At 43.1% G+C, this 13,611-nt stretch overlaps 1 protein-coding gene across 1 annotated transcript in view; it reads left to right on the top strand.

Moving 5' to 3' along the window:
* The first annotated feature begins 478 nt into the window (after positions 1–478).
* Positions 479–13,611, top strand: part of LOC120936249 (adhesion G-protein coupled receptor F3-like) — an 81,123-nt gene continuing 67,990 nt past the window's right edge. Inside the window, exons 1-3 of the mRNA XM_040348468.1 lie at positions 479–562; positions 9,063–9,147; positions 12,356–12,398. Of these exons, the coding sequence (XP_040204402.1) occupies positions 9,064–9,147; positions 12,356–12,398 (127 nt within the window). The 5' untranslated portion in view covers positions 479–562; position 9,063. The remainder of the gene's footprint in view (positions 563–9,062; positions 9,148–12,355; positions 12,399–13,611) is intronic.

Raw genomic sequence — 13,611 nt, 5'->3', positions numbered from 1 at the left:
CATAGATTCTTCCCCCGAGGTCTCTACAGAATCTGACACTTCTGGGAGTGTCAATCTTCTGTCTCCAATGCTGAGCACTGTGGTTTCTCCTGCTGACCCCTATGTCACTACTGTGTCCTGTAGTCTTCCTGTGATTTATTATTTTGGGACAGGGTCACTTTAATCATCGAGCCATTAGTGGGAAAAAAAATCGACACATTTTGGTGAATAATCATGCTGTAAAGTGGACTACAGGGGGATCAGACCAATGAGAACTTTGACTCTCTTCCAGAGGAGATGGTTTTGGCATTCAAATCCACATGGAAATGTTTGTATACAGTTGTATTTTAAGCCTAAATGTAAAGAAAGCAGCACGATATAACCCATCGTGGAAACACCCAGAGCCTTACTGTGTTTGACATAGAATTAGCACTGATTTGCATCCAATAAATAATAAAATAAGTGTGATGTCACTGTGATGCCTTCTGTACTCTCCGCTCTGTAGAGATGTATTGAGATAATCGTGTCAATCCACACTAAGACATCCAAATCCTCATACATGGAACACGGACCTTACTAGAAGGTAAGAGCTAGAAAGGGGTCCATCTTGGCTTTTTTATGATGATGCAGATGCTTATAGGGGGGTATACATATTTAAAGGAAACCTGTATTGAGAAAAATAGGCCATCATTGTGGAACTTTTCTTTATAAAATGCTAGATGTCTTAAGCATCATTTTTCACGATAATTTTTCGGGTTGTAAAAAATTAAGTTGTTTTTTTTTAATGTCATTAAAAACGATTCATGTGTGGGCTTTAGAGCATTTTTCGGGTTCTAAAAAACGGGCAAAAAAAAAATCGAACATGCTCTATTTTTTAACGACGTTTTAACGTTGTCGTTTTTCGAGTTGTAAAAAATGGTCGTGTGTGGGGTTTAACGACGTGCTCAGAAGCAAGTTATGAGACAGGAGCGCTCGTTCTGGTAAAACTACCGTTCGTAATGGAGTAAGCACATTCATCACGCTGTAACAGACAGAAAGGCGCGAATCGTCTTTTACTAACACGGAATCAGCTAAAGCAGCCCAAAGGGTAGCGTCATCCGCATGGAACTTCCCATTTATAGTGCCGTCGTATGTGTTGTAAGTCACCACGCTTTGCTAGAGCATTTTTCTTTCACGATCGTGTGTAGGCAAGGCCGTTTTAATGATCAAGTTGAAAAAAACATAGTTTTTTCTAGAGCCTGAAAAACTTTGTTTTTTACAACCCGAAAAATGATCGTGTGTACGCAGCATAAGTGATATTGGGATCCAAAGTCTTTGGGCCGGATTCAGAAAGAAGATACGACGGCGTATCTCCTGATATGTCGTCGTATCTCTAAGTCCGGCCGTTGTATCTATGCGCCTGATTCAGAGAATCAGTTACGCATAGATATCCCTAAGATCCGACAGGTGTAAGTGTCTTACACCATCGGATCTTAGGCTGCAATTCCAGGCCGGCCGCTAGGTGGTGCTTCCGTATCTTTACGCAACGAATATGCAAATGAGGAGTTACGCCGATTCAGAAACAAACGACCGCCCGGCGCTTTTTTTTTTACGCCGTTGCATTCGACTTTTTCCGGCGTAAAGTTACCCCTGCTATATGAGGGGTAAGAGCGGCGTATCCTATGTTAAGTATGGCCGTCGTTCCCGGGTCAAATTTTGAATTTTTTAAGTCGTAAGTCGTTCACGAATACGGCTGGACGTAATTTACGTTCACGTCGAAAACAATGACGTCCATGCAACGTCATTTGGAGCAATGCACGCTGGGAAATTTTACGGACGGCGCATGCGCCGTTCAAATAATACGTCAAAAACGTGGGGTCAAACAAAATTTAAATAAAACACGCCCCCTACATCCCCATTTCAATTACGCGGCCTTACGCCGCAACACATACGTTACGCCGCCATAACTAAGGGTGCAAGTTCTTTCTGAATAAAGAACTTGCGCCCAAAGTTAAAGCGGCGTAACGTATCGGAGATACATTACGCAGGCCGGACAGATACGCCAATGTATATGAATCCGGCCCTTTGATTTTTATCTCAACCCAAGAACAAAAAGGTAACATAATGCTTCCTAGATGTGATGGGGCAGAATTGTGGCTTAATAGTTAGTACTTATGCTTTGTAGCACTGGGATCCCTAGTTTGAATGTCAGCTAGGATACAATCTGTCCTTGCATTGGTCTCCTCTCACACGCCAAAGACATACTGGTAGTTAAATTGCCCCAACATATGTGTACAAATTGGCTATGCTCGTGTGTTATCACATTTTGAACACTAGTCCCAATCCGTGGAAATGGGGAGGATTGATGAAGGATCTGCTGATTTGCAACTACTCACAATAGTTCTTTCTGCATAACAACATCAATACCACATATCATCGTGTGTTCTTTGGCTGGCCTGATTTGGATCCGCTGACCATATGAGGGACAACTTCATGTCAGTCTATTACTACTCTGGTTCACCAGCTATCCTGGCTCCAGGATAAATCCTGGGAAACTCCTTGCCTGGTATTTCCTTCACATTTTGCCAGAAAGGGCTCTACTTTCCCACTGGTGCGATAAAACGTTCCATCTTGGGGTGATCCCTAGTTACCAACAAACTATCTAATGGGTTTAGCACATGTCTTCCATTCTTCATCTTCATTACATGTAAGGTAGGGGGATTAGTAGTTTAACTACTTGCACTTTCAACCCCTTCCTAACCAGGCTCATTTTCAGCTTTCAATGCTGTCGCACTTTTAATGACAATTGCGCAGTCATGCAGCACTGTACCCAAATGCATTTTTATAATTCTTTGGAGACAGATAGAGCTTTATTTTGGTGGTATTTAATCACCACTGGGTTGTTTATTGATTTCTAACCAAACAAAAAAACCAAAACCTTTTTATTTGTTTTTGTTTGCAAATAAGTAATCTTTCTTCTTCACTGATGGACACTGATAATCGGCACTGATGGTCACTGATGAGGAGACACTGATGGTCACTGATATGCTTCACTGATAGACACTAATGAGCTGAACTGATGGGCACTGATGGGGCAGCACTGATCATTAGGGCACTGATGATCAGTGCCTTGATTATCAGTGTAAATGTGTACTGTCACAGGATTGCCGGTTATCGTCTTTCCTTTCCTCACTCAGTGACAGCGCTGAGGAAAGGAAACGTCGATAACCGGCATTTGTTTACGCGGGATCAGCTGTGATTGGACACAGCTGATCACATGGTAAATGGCAGCTGTGATTGTCCCTTTACCTCCATCTGTGATCAGCTGTGTTTGAAGCAATTACAGGGTGCGGGGGGAGTTGAGTTCTGGGGGGACATCAATAGAGGGGCTTGTGATTGGCTGGTTGTTGGCACTAGATTGTCCAGTTTCCCACCCCGCTTCTATTTGCATAGGACAACGACCCACTGCTGGTAGATGAAAGCCTTCACCATATTGTGCCCAACTCCTGGCTAATGGTCCATTCATGACATTCCTGTCGTTAGGCCTTAATATTAAAGAATAAAGGAATGTCCACACCATTAATGCATTTTCCACACTTTACTGGAACTTCTCAAAGACGACCGTGACATCTAACATCACATTGAATGTGTGGAATGCCATATACAGGAGCTGATGTCCTGTAGCACACATTTGGGCACAGAACATGAGCACAAATCTTATAAGAAATCTTCCTGTATATTAAGTCCACAGCTTATGTCACTGAAGTTCACAAGGTGCTTTTTTTTTGTATATTAGTCTCTCTCTCTGTCCCATTCTATAGCTGTCCCCAGCCGGGTACACGCCCAGATGTTGCACACTTTCCCAGATGTACTAGTCCTCACGTCAAAGGCTCTTTGCATCCCGCCCACAATCCTCATAAGCCCGTAAAGGATTCAGGGTGCCTACAGCTGGTCCTTCTGGATGTTGAACTACCTGGCCCAGTTAAGGGCATTTCGCAATAGCATTTGCATACTTGCCAACACGATAGCTATAGGGCCCCTTCCCTCCTGACATTTATATGGGATCTAACTCCACCCACTACATCACTACAGGTAGGTTTCCTATTAAGGGGCCTAACACCTAATTACATAATCCCCTCTACCACACTATATTTAGAACAGAGCCACCTATTGGCAGACTATAAAACTGCATCTGCTAACAAGTTTAGTGAAGAAAAGGTGGATAACCAGCCTTGTTAGACGAAAGATAAACACTGACTAAAATAGTTGGGCTTACAGAATATGGAGTTTCTGGACCACCCCTTTTAAAAGTCAGCCTTTATTGTTGCACAATCAGCCTCATTGTCAGAAACATGTGAGTGTGTTTGGTTACATGGGGCCAGATTCACATACCCGCAGCGTAACGTAAACCGTTTACGTTACACCGCCGCAAGTTTTCAGTCTAAGTACCCGATCCACAAAGCACTTACCTGGAAATTTGCAGCGGTGTATCGTAAACACGTCCGGCGCAAGGCGGTCCAATTCAAATGGGGCAGGTACCATTTAAATTAGGCGCGCTCCCGCGCCGGACGTACTGCGCATGCTCCCGTCGCAAATTTCCCGACGTGCTTTGCGCGAATTTACAACGTTTTGAGAATCGCGACGTTAACAAAGCACTTACGCCGGGAAAAATAAAAAATTCAAAAGCGACGCGGGAAAGACGGGCATACTTTAACATGGTGGAGTAATTTTCCACCATGTTAAAGGTGCACTATCTTTGCGATGGAAATCTAACACTTGCTAAAACGTAGCGACGGGAAAAATCTTCGTGGATCGCCGTAACTCCTAATTTGCATACCCGACGCTGGTTTACGACGCAAACTCCCCCCAGCGGCGGCCGCGGTATTGCATCCTAAGATCCGACAGTGTAAGTCCATTACACCTGTCGGATCTTCTGGCTATCTATGCGTAACTGATTCTATGAATCAGTCGCATAGATACTCTGAGAGATACGACGGAGTATCTGAGATACTCCGTCGTATCTCCTTTGTGGATCAGGCCCATAGTTACAAAGTTAGTCTGGTTGAAAAACGACACAAGTCCATTTAGCTCAACCAATAAAAAGGGGGTGGAATCCCCCACCCAAAAAAATCATACAAGCCTATATACACAATTCTATGCCCACAGTTGATCCAGAGGAAGGCAAAAAAACAGCAAAGCATGAAGCAATTTGCTCCAACAGGGGAAGAAATTAATTCCTGATGGCAATTAGACATTACCTGGATAAACTTTACCTATAAATGTTAGTATCTATTTATCTCAGGTAATAATATAGCGCCATGAATTTATGCAGCGCTTTACATATACATTATATTATACATTCATATCCGTCCCTGGCCGCAAGGAGCTTACAATCTAAAATTGTAAAATCTACAATCTAACTTAAAATAATATATACTGGAGCGAATTTAGACAGAATACAATTAACCTATCAGCATATCTTTGGAGTGTGGGAGGAAACTCCCACAGACACAGGGAGAACATGCAAATTCCATGCAGGTAGTGCCGTGGTTGGAATTCGAACCAGCGACCCTTTTACTGCTAGGCAAATGAACTAACCACTGAACATTTTTAATGTATTTTTTATTATTATTTTTATTCTAATTTGAAGGTACAATACAAAACAGAGCCTATCAGCAGGGCCGCTGATAGGGCAGTACAACCAGCCCTGTTGTACCGAGTTCGGTCAGTAGGGGGGCCCGAGCAGCTTTGTAGTTTATTTATAGCTAAAAAAAACGAACTAGCTAAATAACTTTATTAACCTGCACACACTTGATTACCAAGGTATATAGTAATTTCCTGGGTCCCATCAGGTTAATAGAGGGACTCAGAAGGTGATAGCAGAAGAGGGTCTTTTTCTCCATTTTCGGCCGCAGGCAAACATGCCGCACCGCATCTTGCTCTGTACCAGTGTACCTGCTGCACAAATTAAAGTTCCGGACGCTCACTGTATGCCTTTTCTTGTGGATGGATTTTAAAATGTGTAGTCCCCAGACTCCCCATTGTGTGCTCATGGTCATCATCATTATGATGATCACAGCACAGCAGGTGCTCTATGGCTCTGTCAGTGTAACATGACTGTTGGGTGCTGACTTTTTTAACTTCTGGCTGTAATGTGTGTTACAGACTATAACACAGCACAGCCATAACAAAATTTACCTCCCCCAAATCACTTCCCTTTGAGAACCTTTCACCCAAGCTTTGCAATTAGGTCTGCCTGTGAATTTTTAATGCAGACCAGTCCAGATATGAATTGACTTGTGTGCATTTAGATCCACCTACATTCTTTTCTATTTTTCCAGACCTAAATGTGACAGATCAGAGGTAGCCTGATGTAAATGGACACAAGTCTGTGGTGTATGTGGACACAAACTGAACGGGCACGGACGTGTAGCGCCTCTTGGTGGTATAGCTAAGGTGGGTTTAGACTACGGTCCGAACACACCTGAGCTCATCCCTGCTCAGGGAGGGGGGTGTACCTTTAATCACCCACCCAGATGTTCTTAACTTTTAGTAATATCACAGTTAGTTGTTCCATGTTTACAAGTAATAGACAGTGCCAACACCCCTAATCTACACATTTCGCTACATCAGCCGCAGCCGGTTTCTGTCCATTTAGCACGGATATTATTACCAATTTATTCATCCCTGCTTACTAGTTGTTGTCAAAAAAGTCTTAAAATAAGACATCTCTGCTGTTTTATAATAGTGTAAATATTTTTGAATAATAATGGTTATTAAAGGTTGACCTTTTCGAACATGTTACATGTTCCAGGTCCTGCCATCAGTCCTCCAGATCCCCGTCACAGAGTGGGACCGGGGGCGGAGCCGTGGGTGGGGTCCCATGATTTCTTACAGTGGCCCTGCCTATTGGGCATACCCTGGTTCATACCTAATGCAATAGAAAAACAATAACACTTGACTAAAACAACAGCAAAAAAAGAAAGTACGTTCGGAGCACGTGGACTGGCATCTCACAGGGATTATTTTACATCAGTCAGGGTTTAAGATCATACGGGAATATTAAGGCACGCATTCTCCTGGGGCTTAGGCACCTAGTAAGGTATCTGGCTAATATAACAAATACAGGAAATACCACACAAATAAGCAGAGTAACCACACATTTGTATTGTGGCTAATCATCAGTAGAATCTGCATTTGTGGAACTTCTGAGAACAACCCTGAGATAGGTAAGTAGCTTTATATAGCGGCAAGGCTGAATTGACTAAATGCTTCAAGACATAAATGGATGGAGCGGAGGAGGACTTCCACCTCAGTACAATGTCCTTGTGTGCATAATAATAGCCCCAAAAGATTTCTGGCTGCCCTACGAGGACCTAAAGAATCAACTAGTCCTAGTATACACACTTCCACTGTCAGTGGGATCTGAATAGTAGTAAGAGACAAAATAAATACAAATTCATCACTCCAGAAATTGTGGATCTGAGAGCAGTGCCAAAATATGTGGATGAAGTCATCTGAGAGTGAAGAACACCTCCAGCAGGATGCCGAAACCGATGGATATATCTTGTGCAAACACGCTGGGGTGAAATAGACTCTGGGGCAGATCCACATACATCTGCGCTGGGCGCAGCGTATGTAAGATACGCTACGTCGCTTTAACTTACTTTGAGTTGGTTTGAATCCTCGACGAATCCACGCCATAAGTTATGGCGGCATAGCGTATCTCTCGCGGCGTAAGGGCGCGGAATTCAAATTCGGCGGGTAGGGGGCGTGTTTCATTTAATTGAAGCGCATCACCGCGCCGAGCGAACTGCGCATACGCCGTCCGTAAAAACTCCCAGGGTGCATTGCTCCAAATGACGTCGCAAGGACGTCATTGGTTTCGACGTGAACGTAAATGGCGTCCAGCCCCATTCACGACGACTTACGCAAACTACGTAACATTTTCAAAATTATACGCGGGAACGACGGCCATACTTAACATTGAGTACGCCACCATATAGCAGCTTTAACTGTACGCCGGAAAAAGCCGAACGGAAACAACGTAAAAAAATGCGACGGCTGCTCGTACGTTCGTGGATTGTCGGAAATAGCTAATTTGCATACTTGACGCGGAATACGACGGAAACGCCACCTAGCGGACGCCGGAAAATTGCATCTAAGATCCGATGGCGTACTAAGGCGTACGCCTGTCGGATCTAACCCAGATGCCGTCGTATCTTGTTTTGTGGATACCAAAACAAAGATACGACACGCAAAATTTGAAATTACGCGGCGTATCAAGAGATACGCCGGCGTAATTTCTTTGAGGATCTGCCCCTAAATCTCTTTTCCTCTAGACCTAAAGAGTGCCTCCTTGTCCTCTGTGATGAACTTAAAGTGAATAACTCAACACCAAGTTTACTATATGGACCCCTTATGTATTTATACATGTTGATCATATCCCCCCTTATTCTCCTCTTCTCAAGAAAGAATAAATTCAGTTCCTTTAATCTTTCCTCATAGCTGAGCTCCTCCACGCCTCTTATCAGTTTGGTTGCCCTTCTCTGCACTTTCTCCAGTTCCCCGATATCCCTTTTTGAGAATTGGTGCCCAAAACTGAACTGCATATTCTAGATGAGGTCCTACTAATGATTTGTGCATTGCTTGGCAACATGATATCTTTCTCTCTGGAGTCCATACCTCTGGAATTTTGCTCGCTTTGGAAACAACAGTTTGGCATTGCATGCTATCATGAGCTTATGATCTACCAGAACACCCAGATCCTTCTCCACTGTTGATTCCCCAGTTGTACTACCACTAGTATGTATGATGCATGCATAATATTAGCCCCCAAGTGCATAACTTTACATTAATCAACATTAAACCTCATTTGCCACACAGTTGCCCAATTAAACAGAGCACTGAGATCGGCTTGTAAATTGGAGACATCCTGTAAGGACGTTATTCCACTGCATAGCTTGGTGTCATCTGCAAAGCCTGAAATGGTACTTTTAATCCCAGACCCAATATTATTTATAAATATGTTAAGAAGTCATTTTTACTTTTACTTGGTTGGTTAATTTGAGGTTTTACAATTATAACTTTTACCTGTACTTTAGGATGGGAGCCACTGTTGATGTGATATGCCTGTATTTGGTGATGTCTTTATCCTGCTACATGCATTCTTCTGTAACCAATGGCCAGGTAAGAGAGACATAGTAGAAATGATAATAACTATATTAAATACATACCAGGATTAGGTCAAGTAGCTGGGGGTTAAGTGTTGGGAGAGAGCTTTAGTATAGGGCAGTGGTTCTCAACCACAAGGCCCAAACTGCAGCCCCCTCCGTAACCTCATTCCCACGCAGTGACACCCAACACCATCCAGAACCTTCCATTATTTCATTACATATTTTGCATTCCATTCTTTTATTGTGTGAATATAAACTTTCTTTTTCCCACTGTTGGGGCATGGACGATTTTGGAAGAACTTACTGGGTCTTGGTCTTGGGTCTTCGTCTCAAAATGGTTGAGAGGTTTTCTACTTGTTCTTTGTGCTGGAAGCCCTGCATTAAAAACAATGTGCTATATGTATCACAAATGTGTCACTAAGATCTATTCACACAAGAAATTTCTGATTATTATTTTAAAGGACATGGAATATTATGAAACTTAAAATGCATGATGATTTTGCCATCTTGCAATATTAGCATTATAAAGTCTTTGCATATTTACCAACCATATGGTCTCACATTGTTAACCTTGCCCACGGTCTGCATTTCGTCAACCCAGTTTTGCACAACCAAATAACGCCACTTTATGTGTGAGTCCCACCAGACCATGCTTCTAAATATCCTCTCATCATGCCCACTTTGTAGATGGTCCTGTCCAGGATCCTGTCTCTAAATACGTGGAGACTGCCCAATCACAGCCCTGCTCTTCACAATTAGGATCTTATTTGAGTTAGGCCCTGTACACACGAGCGGATATCCGATGAAAACGGTCCGCCGGACCGTTTCCAGCGGACATTTCTGCTCCGGATTTTGATCTGATGGGCTGTACACACCATCAGATCAAAATCCCCGCGGAAAACATACGCAGTGATGTGGCCGCGCCGTCGCCGCGACGATGACGCGGCGACGTGCGCGACCCTGGAAGGTAAATACTTCCACGCATGCGTCAAATCACTTTGACGCATGCGAGGGATGGGGATCGGTCGGACTTATCCGGTGAGTCTGTACAGACGACCGGATAAGTCCGACGGACAGGTTTCCAGCGGATAGATTTCTTAGCATGCTAAGAAATTTTTATCCGCTTGAAAAACAGTCGGCTGGACAAATGTCCGCCGAAAAATATCCGCTAGGCCGTACACACGACCGGATTTGTCTGCTGGAACTGATCCGCGGATAAATGCCAACGGACAGATCCGGTCGTGTGTACGCCTTAGGGTTTGTTCACATATGTGGCAGTGCTTGCTGCTTCTCTGAAAATAAATCCTCTGTGGATTGCTTTTCAGAACCATTTGTCATGTACTTGTAGTGAGGAAGTGAATTGTTCCCCCCTCACTGTCTGCTTAAAGTAGAATACCCATGCTAGAACTAATTAACCCTAAAACAGCTTCCACCCACCTTCTAACTCCTATACTAACTACCCTGTAAAGAGAAGATGTATATACTTATCTATTCTCAGATTGCTCTAGTCCGGTCATGTGATCTGGGAGTGGAGAGAGAGCCAGACAACAGTTGAAATGCTTGGGTGGTAACATCACCCATAGGCTTATTATGGGCCATCCCTTGTCAGATGTCCTTCCTGTCCCCTGAAGCTGCTGGCCGCTGGGAGCTAATCATGTGACTGGACCAGAGTGCCCTGAGAATAGGTAAGTATAAGCATCTTCCTTCTAAAGGGTTGTTAGTATAGGTATTAGAAAGAGCAGATTTTAACTTCGTTTTTTATAGCCCAGACTTTTTATTTAAGCCCTCAAAATGCCAACTCACTGCACACCAGGAAGTTGCAACGAGGTCCCATAAACTTTAATGGGTTACATTAGGTGGCGGTACCAACTGCCAAATGCATCATGCTGGTTTTTTTTGTAATGCTTTGCTTTGGTGGCTTGGGTACAACCCTGAGTGCTTGTATTTCTGTATTTGGGTGGGCGGTCGGGGGGCAGAAAAATCATGGCCCGACTGCCTGCTTTTACTGCCTTGGCCTTCTGTGTGACCGAGCCCTTACTACCCATGTTGGCATGTATCTTGCTATCCAAGCAATGTAGCTTGGATGCCAGGCCAGAAACTTTGCGGAATCATATTTTTGTCATAAGAACACTTGTATCCTCATACTGAGCAGCTGCCATGGAGTAAACAGGAAAATCCACCCCCTCGGTTATGTGACACATCATATGATCACAGGACCATAACACATGGTCATTAAAGCGGAGGTTCACCCTAATAGCATGTATATCTGACCAACTCCCTTATAGTCGTAACAAGTACTGTCCGCAATTCGTTTTTTTTTTATGCTTTACGTACCTTGTAATCCATTTTTTCAATCTACTTCTTCCCGCGGGAGTAGGCGTTTCTATGCCTAGTGGGATTGTCATCTGGGAGGTCGCCCAGAATATTGACGTCTGTTCGCCCGGGCAGATAAGGCCCCGCCCCCCATATTGCGTAGGCGAGCACGAGTTACGGGGCTTCCAAAAAAAGCCTTTTTTCGGAAGCCCTGTAACTCGTGCGCGCCTACTCAATACGGGGGGCGGGGCCTTATCTGCCGGGGCAAACATACGTCAATCATCTGGGCGACCTCCCAGATGACAATCCCCCTAGGCATAGAAACGTCTACTCCCATGGGGAGAAGTAGAATGAAAAAATGGATTACAAGGTACGTAAAGCATAAAAAAAAACCGAATTGCGGACAGTACTTGTTACAACTATAAGGGAGTTGGTCAGATATACATGTTATTAGGGTGAACCTCCACTTTAATAGCATCCACCATGATTTTTTATAACACGGTTAGTTAGTGAAAATTTAGGTTGGGAACCATTCAAAAGAAATTGGCCTGCGGTAATACTGCATACCTCAACACATGACGACAAGGCATTTGTGTTTCTATTGCACAGCATAGCATGCAAAGCATTCACTTTGTAGGCCCATGTCAGTACTGAATTATGTGCACAACACGTTTTCTACGCTTGGAAGGGTCACTTATCAGTTATTCAAGTAAGGTGATTCATATCTGCATTGGGTCTAATGGAAAGAATATTATATTATATGTTATTATATTATTAACACACAATGATAGTTATAAAACCATATAGAATATTTACTATAGATACAGATACATTTTAATTTTTCAGTACATCTGGGCTAATGTAGTGAGTTTTAAATCTGTATTTGTATGCATCTCTTTTCATACCAGGAAAATGAATTACATGATCCGAGAGTCAGAAGGCATCTAGCAGGTAAGAATTTACGAGCTCAGCTATAACTAGTATGGGGTTGCAAACTTTAAAGTGATTCTAAACCTTTTTTTGTTTGTTTTTTCAAATAATAAAACATGTTATACTTACCTTCTGTATGCAATGGAGCCTATTTGGCAAGTGCCCTCACTGGAAACCCCTTCTTAGGGGAATACTCCTGCGGGCACAAACTAAAGCCGCTCTACTTTTGTCCATGGACACAGACAGTGGGGCTCATCCCTGCCCCCTGCTCCCTAATCACAGGATTTAATAGCAGGAGCCAATGGTTGGAGGGGATCCTATGGCACAGAAGATTTTTTACCTTAATACAGAGAATGTATTAAGGTAAAAAAAAAAAAAAAACCCTTAATACTTTAGAACCACTAGTATATCTACTGAGCACAGGCTCCTATCAAAGTTGTCAAAGTAGATTGTATAACCTTCAACATGTAAATATCATTATATCCTTTTTAAATCTGCAGCTTTCATTAAAAACACTTGATGCCATGATCGTCCTTGCTGGGGCAGTTCCTAAAATGGGATGTCTCGCAATAGTGCTTCTGTATAGCTCCCAACTGTCCCTGATTTGGAGCAATGTCCCTCTGTTCCTCATTCCTCCTCATTTGTCCCTCATTTTGACCTAAACAATATAGATGTGTATAAAAAATGCACCTTTTATCTATCAAACAGTGTTTTCCAGCACTAAACCTTTCATCTGATTTCTAAATTGCTGCATTTGTAAACTCCAAAAGCCAATATAAAGGAAGAGTACTGGTAAAAAAAAGCACTTGTGGATTTAACCAATCTTCTTTTTTTGTACAATTCTCCTTTAAGGGGGCGTGAAAAGGGGTGAGTCCTATGCCTGCATACTTTTGCTGATAGGTGTCCCTCATTCCCATCTCAAAAAGTTGGGCGGTATGATTCTGTGTTGTCACTCTGTTACAAGTACCCCTTGTGGAGACTACAAGCCACCAGGCCAACACATATTGCATAGGTATGGCCCATCACAAATCCTGGTGACTGTGCTGTGCTTGGCACAAATGTCACAAATGTCACATACAATTCAGTCTCTACAAAGTAACAATATTTCAGTCTAATCTCTGGTACTGTACAGAGGAGACTGATGAAATGCTTCCTCATGCCTACAGCAGACTGATCACAATATCTCAGCAGGGGCGGACTGACCATTCGGGCACCTGTGCACTGCCCAAGAGCC

The sequence above is a fragment of the Rana temporaria genome, chromosome 4 (genome assembly GCF_905171775.1).
Source record: "Rana temporaria chromosome 4, aRanTem1.1, whole genome shotgun sequence".
Taxonomy (NCBI): Eukaryota; Metazoa; Chordata; class Amphibia; order Anura; family Ranidae; genus Rana; species Rana temporaria.
Note: the sequence above shows the minus strand (reverse complement) of the source record. Positions and strands in the feature narration are given on the sequence as shown.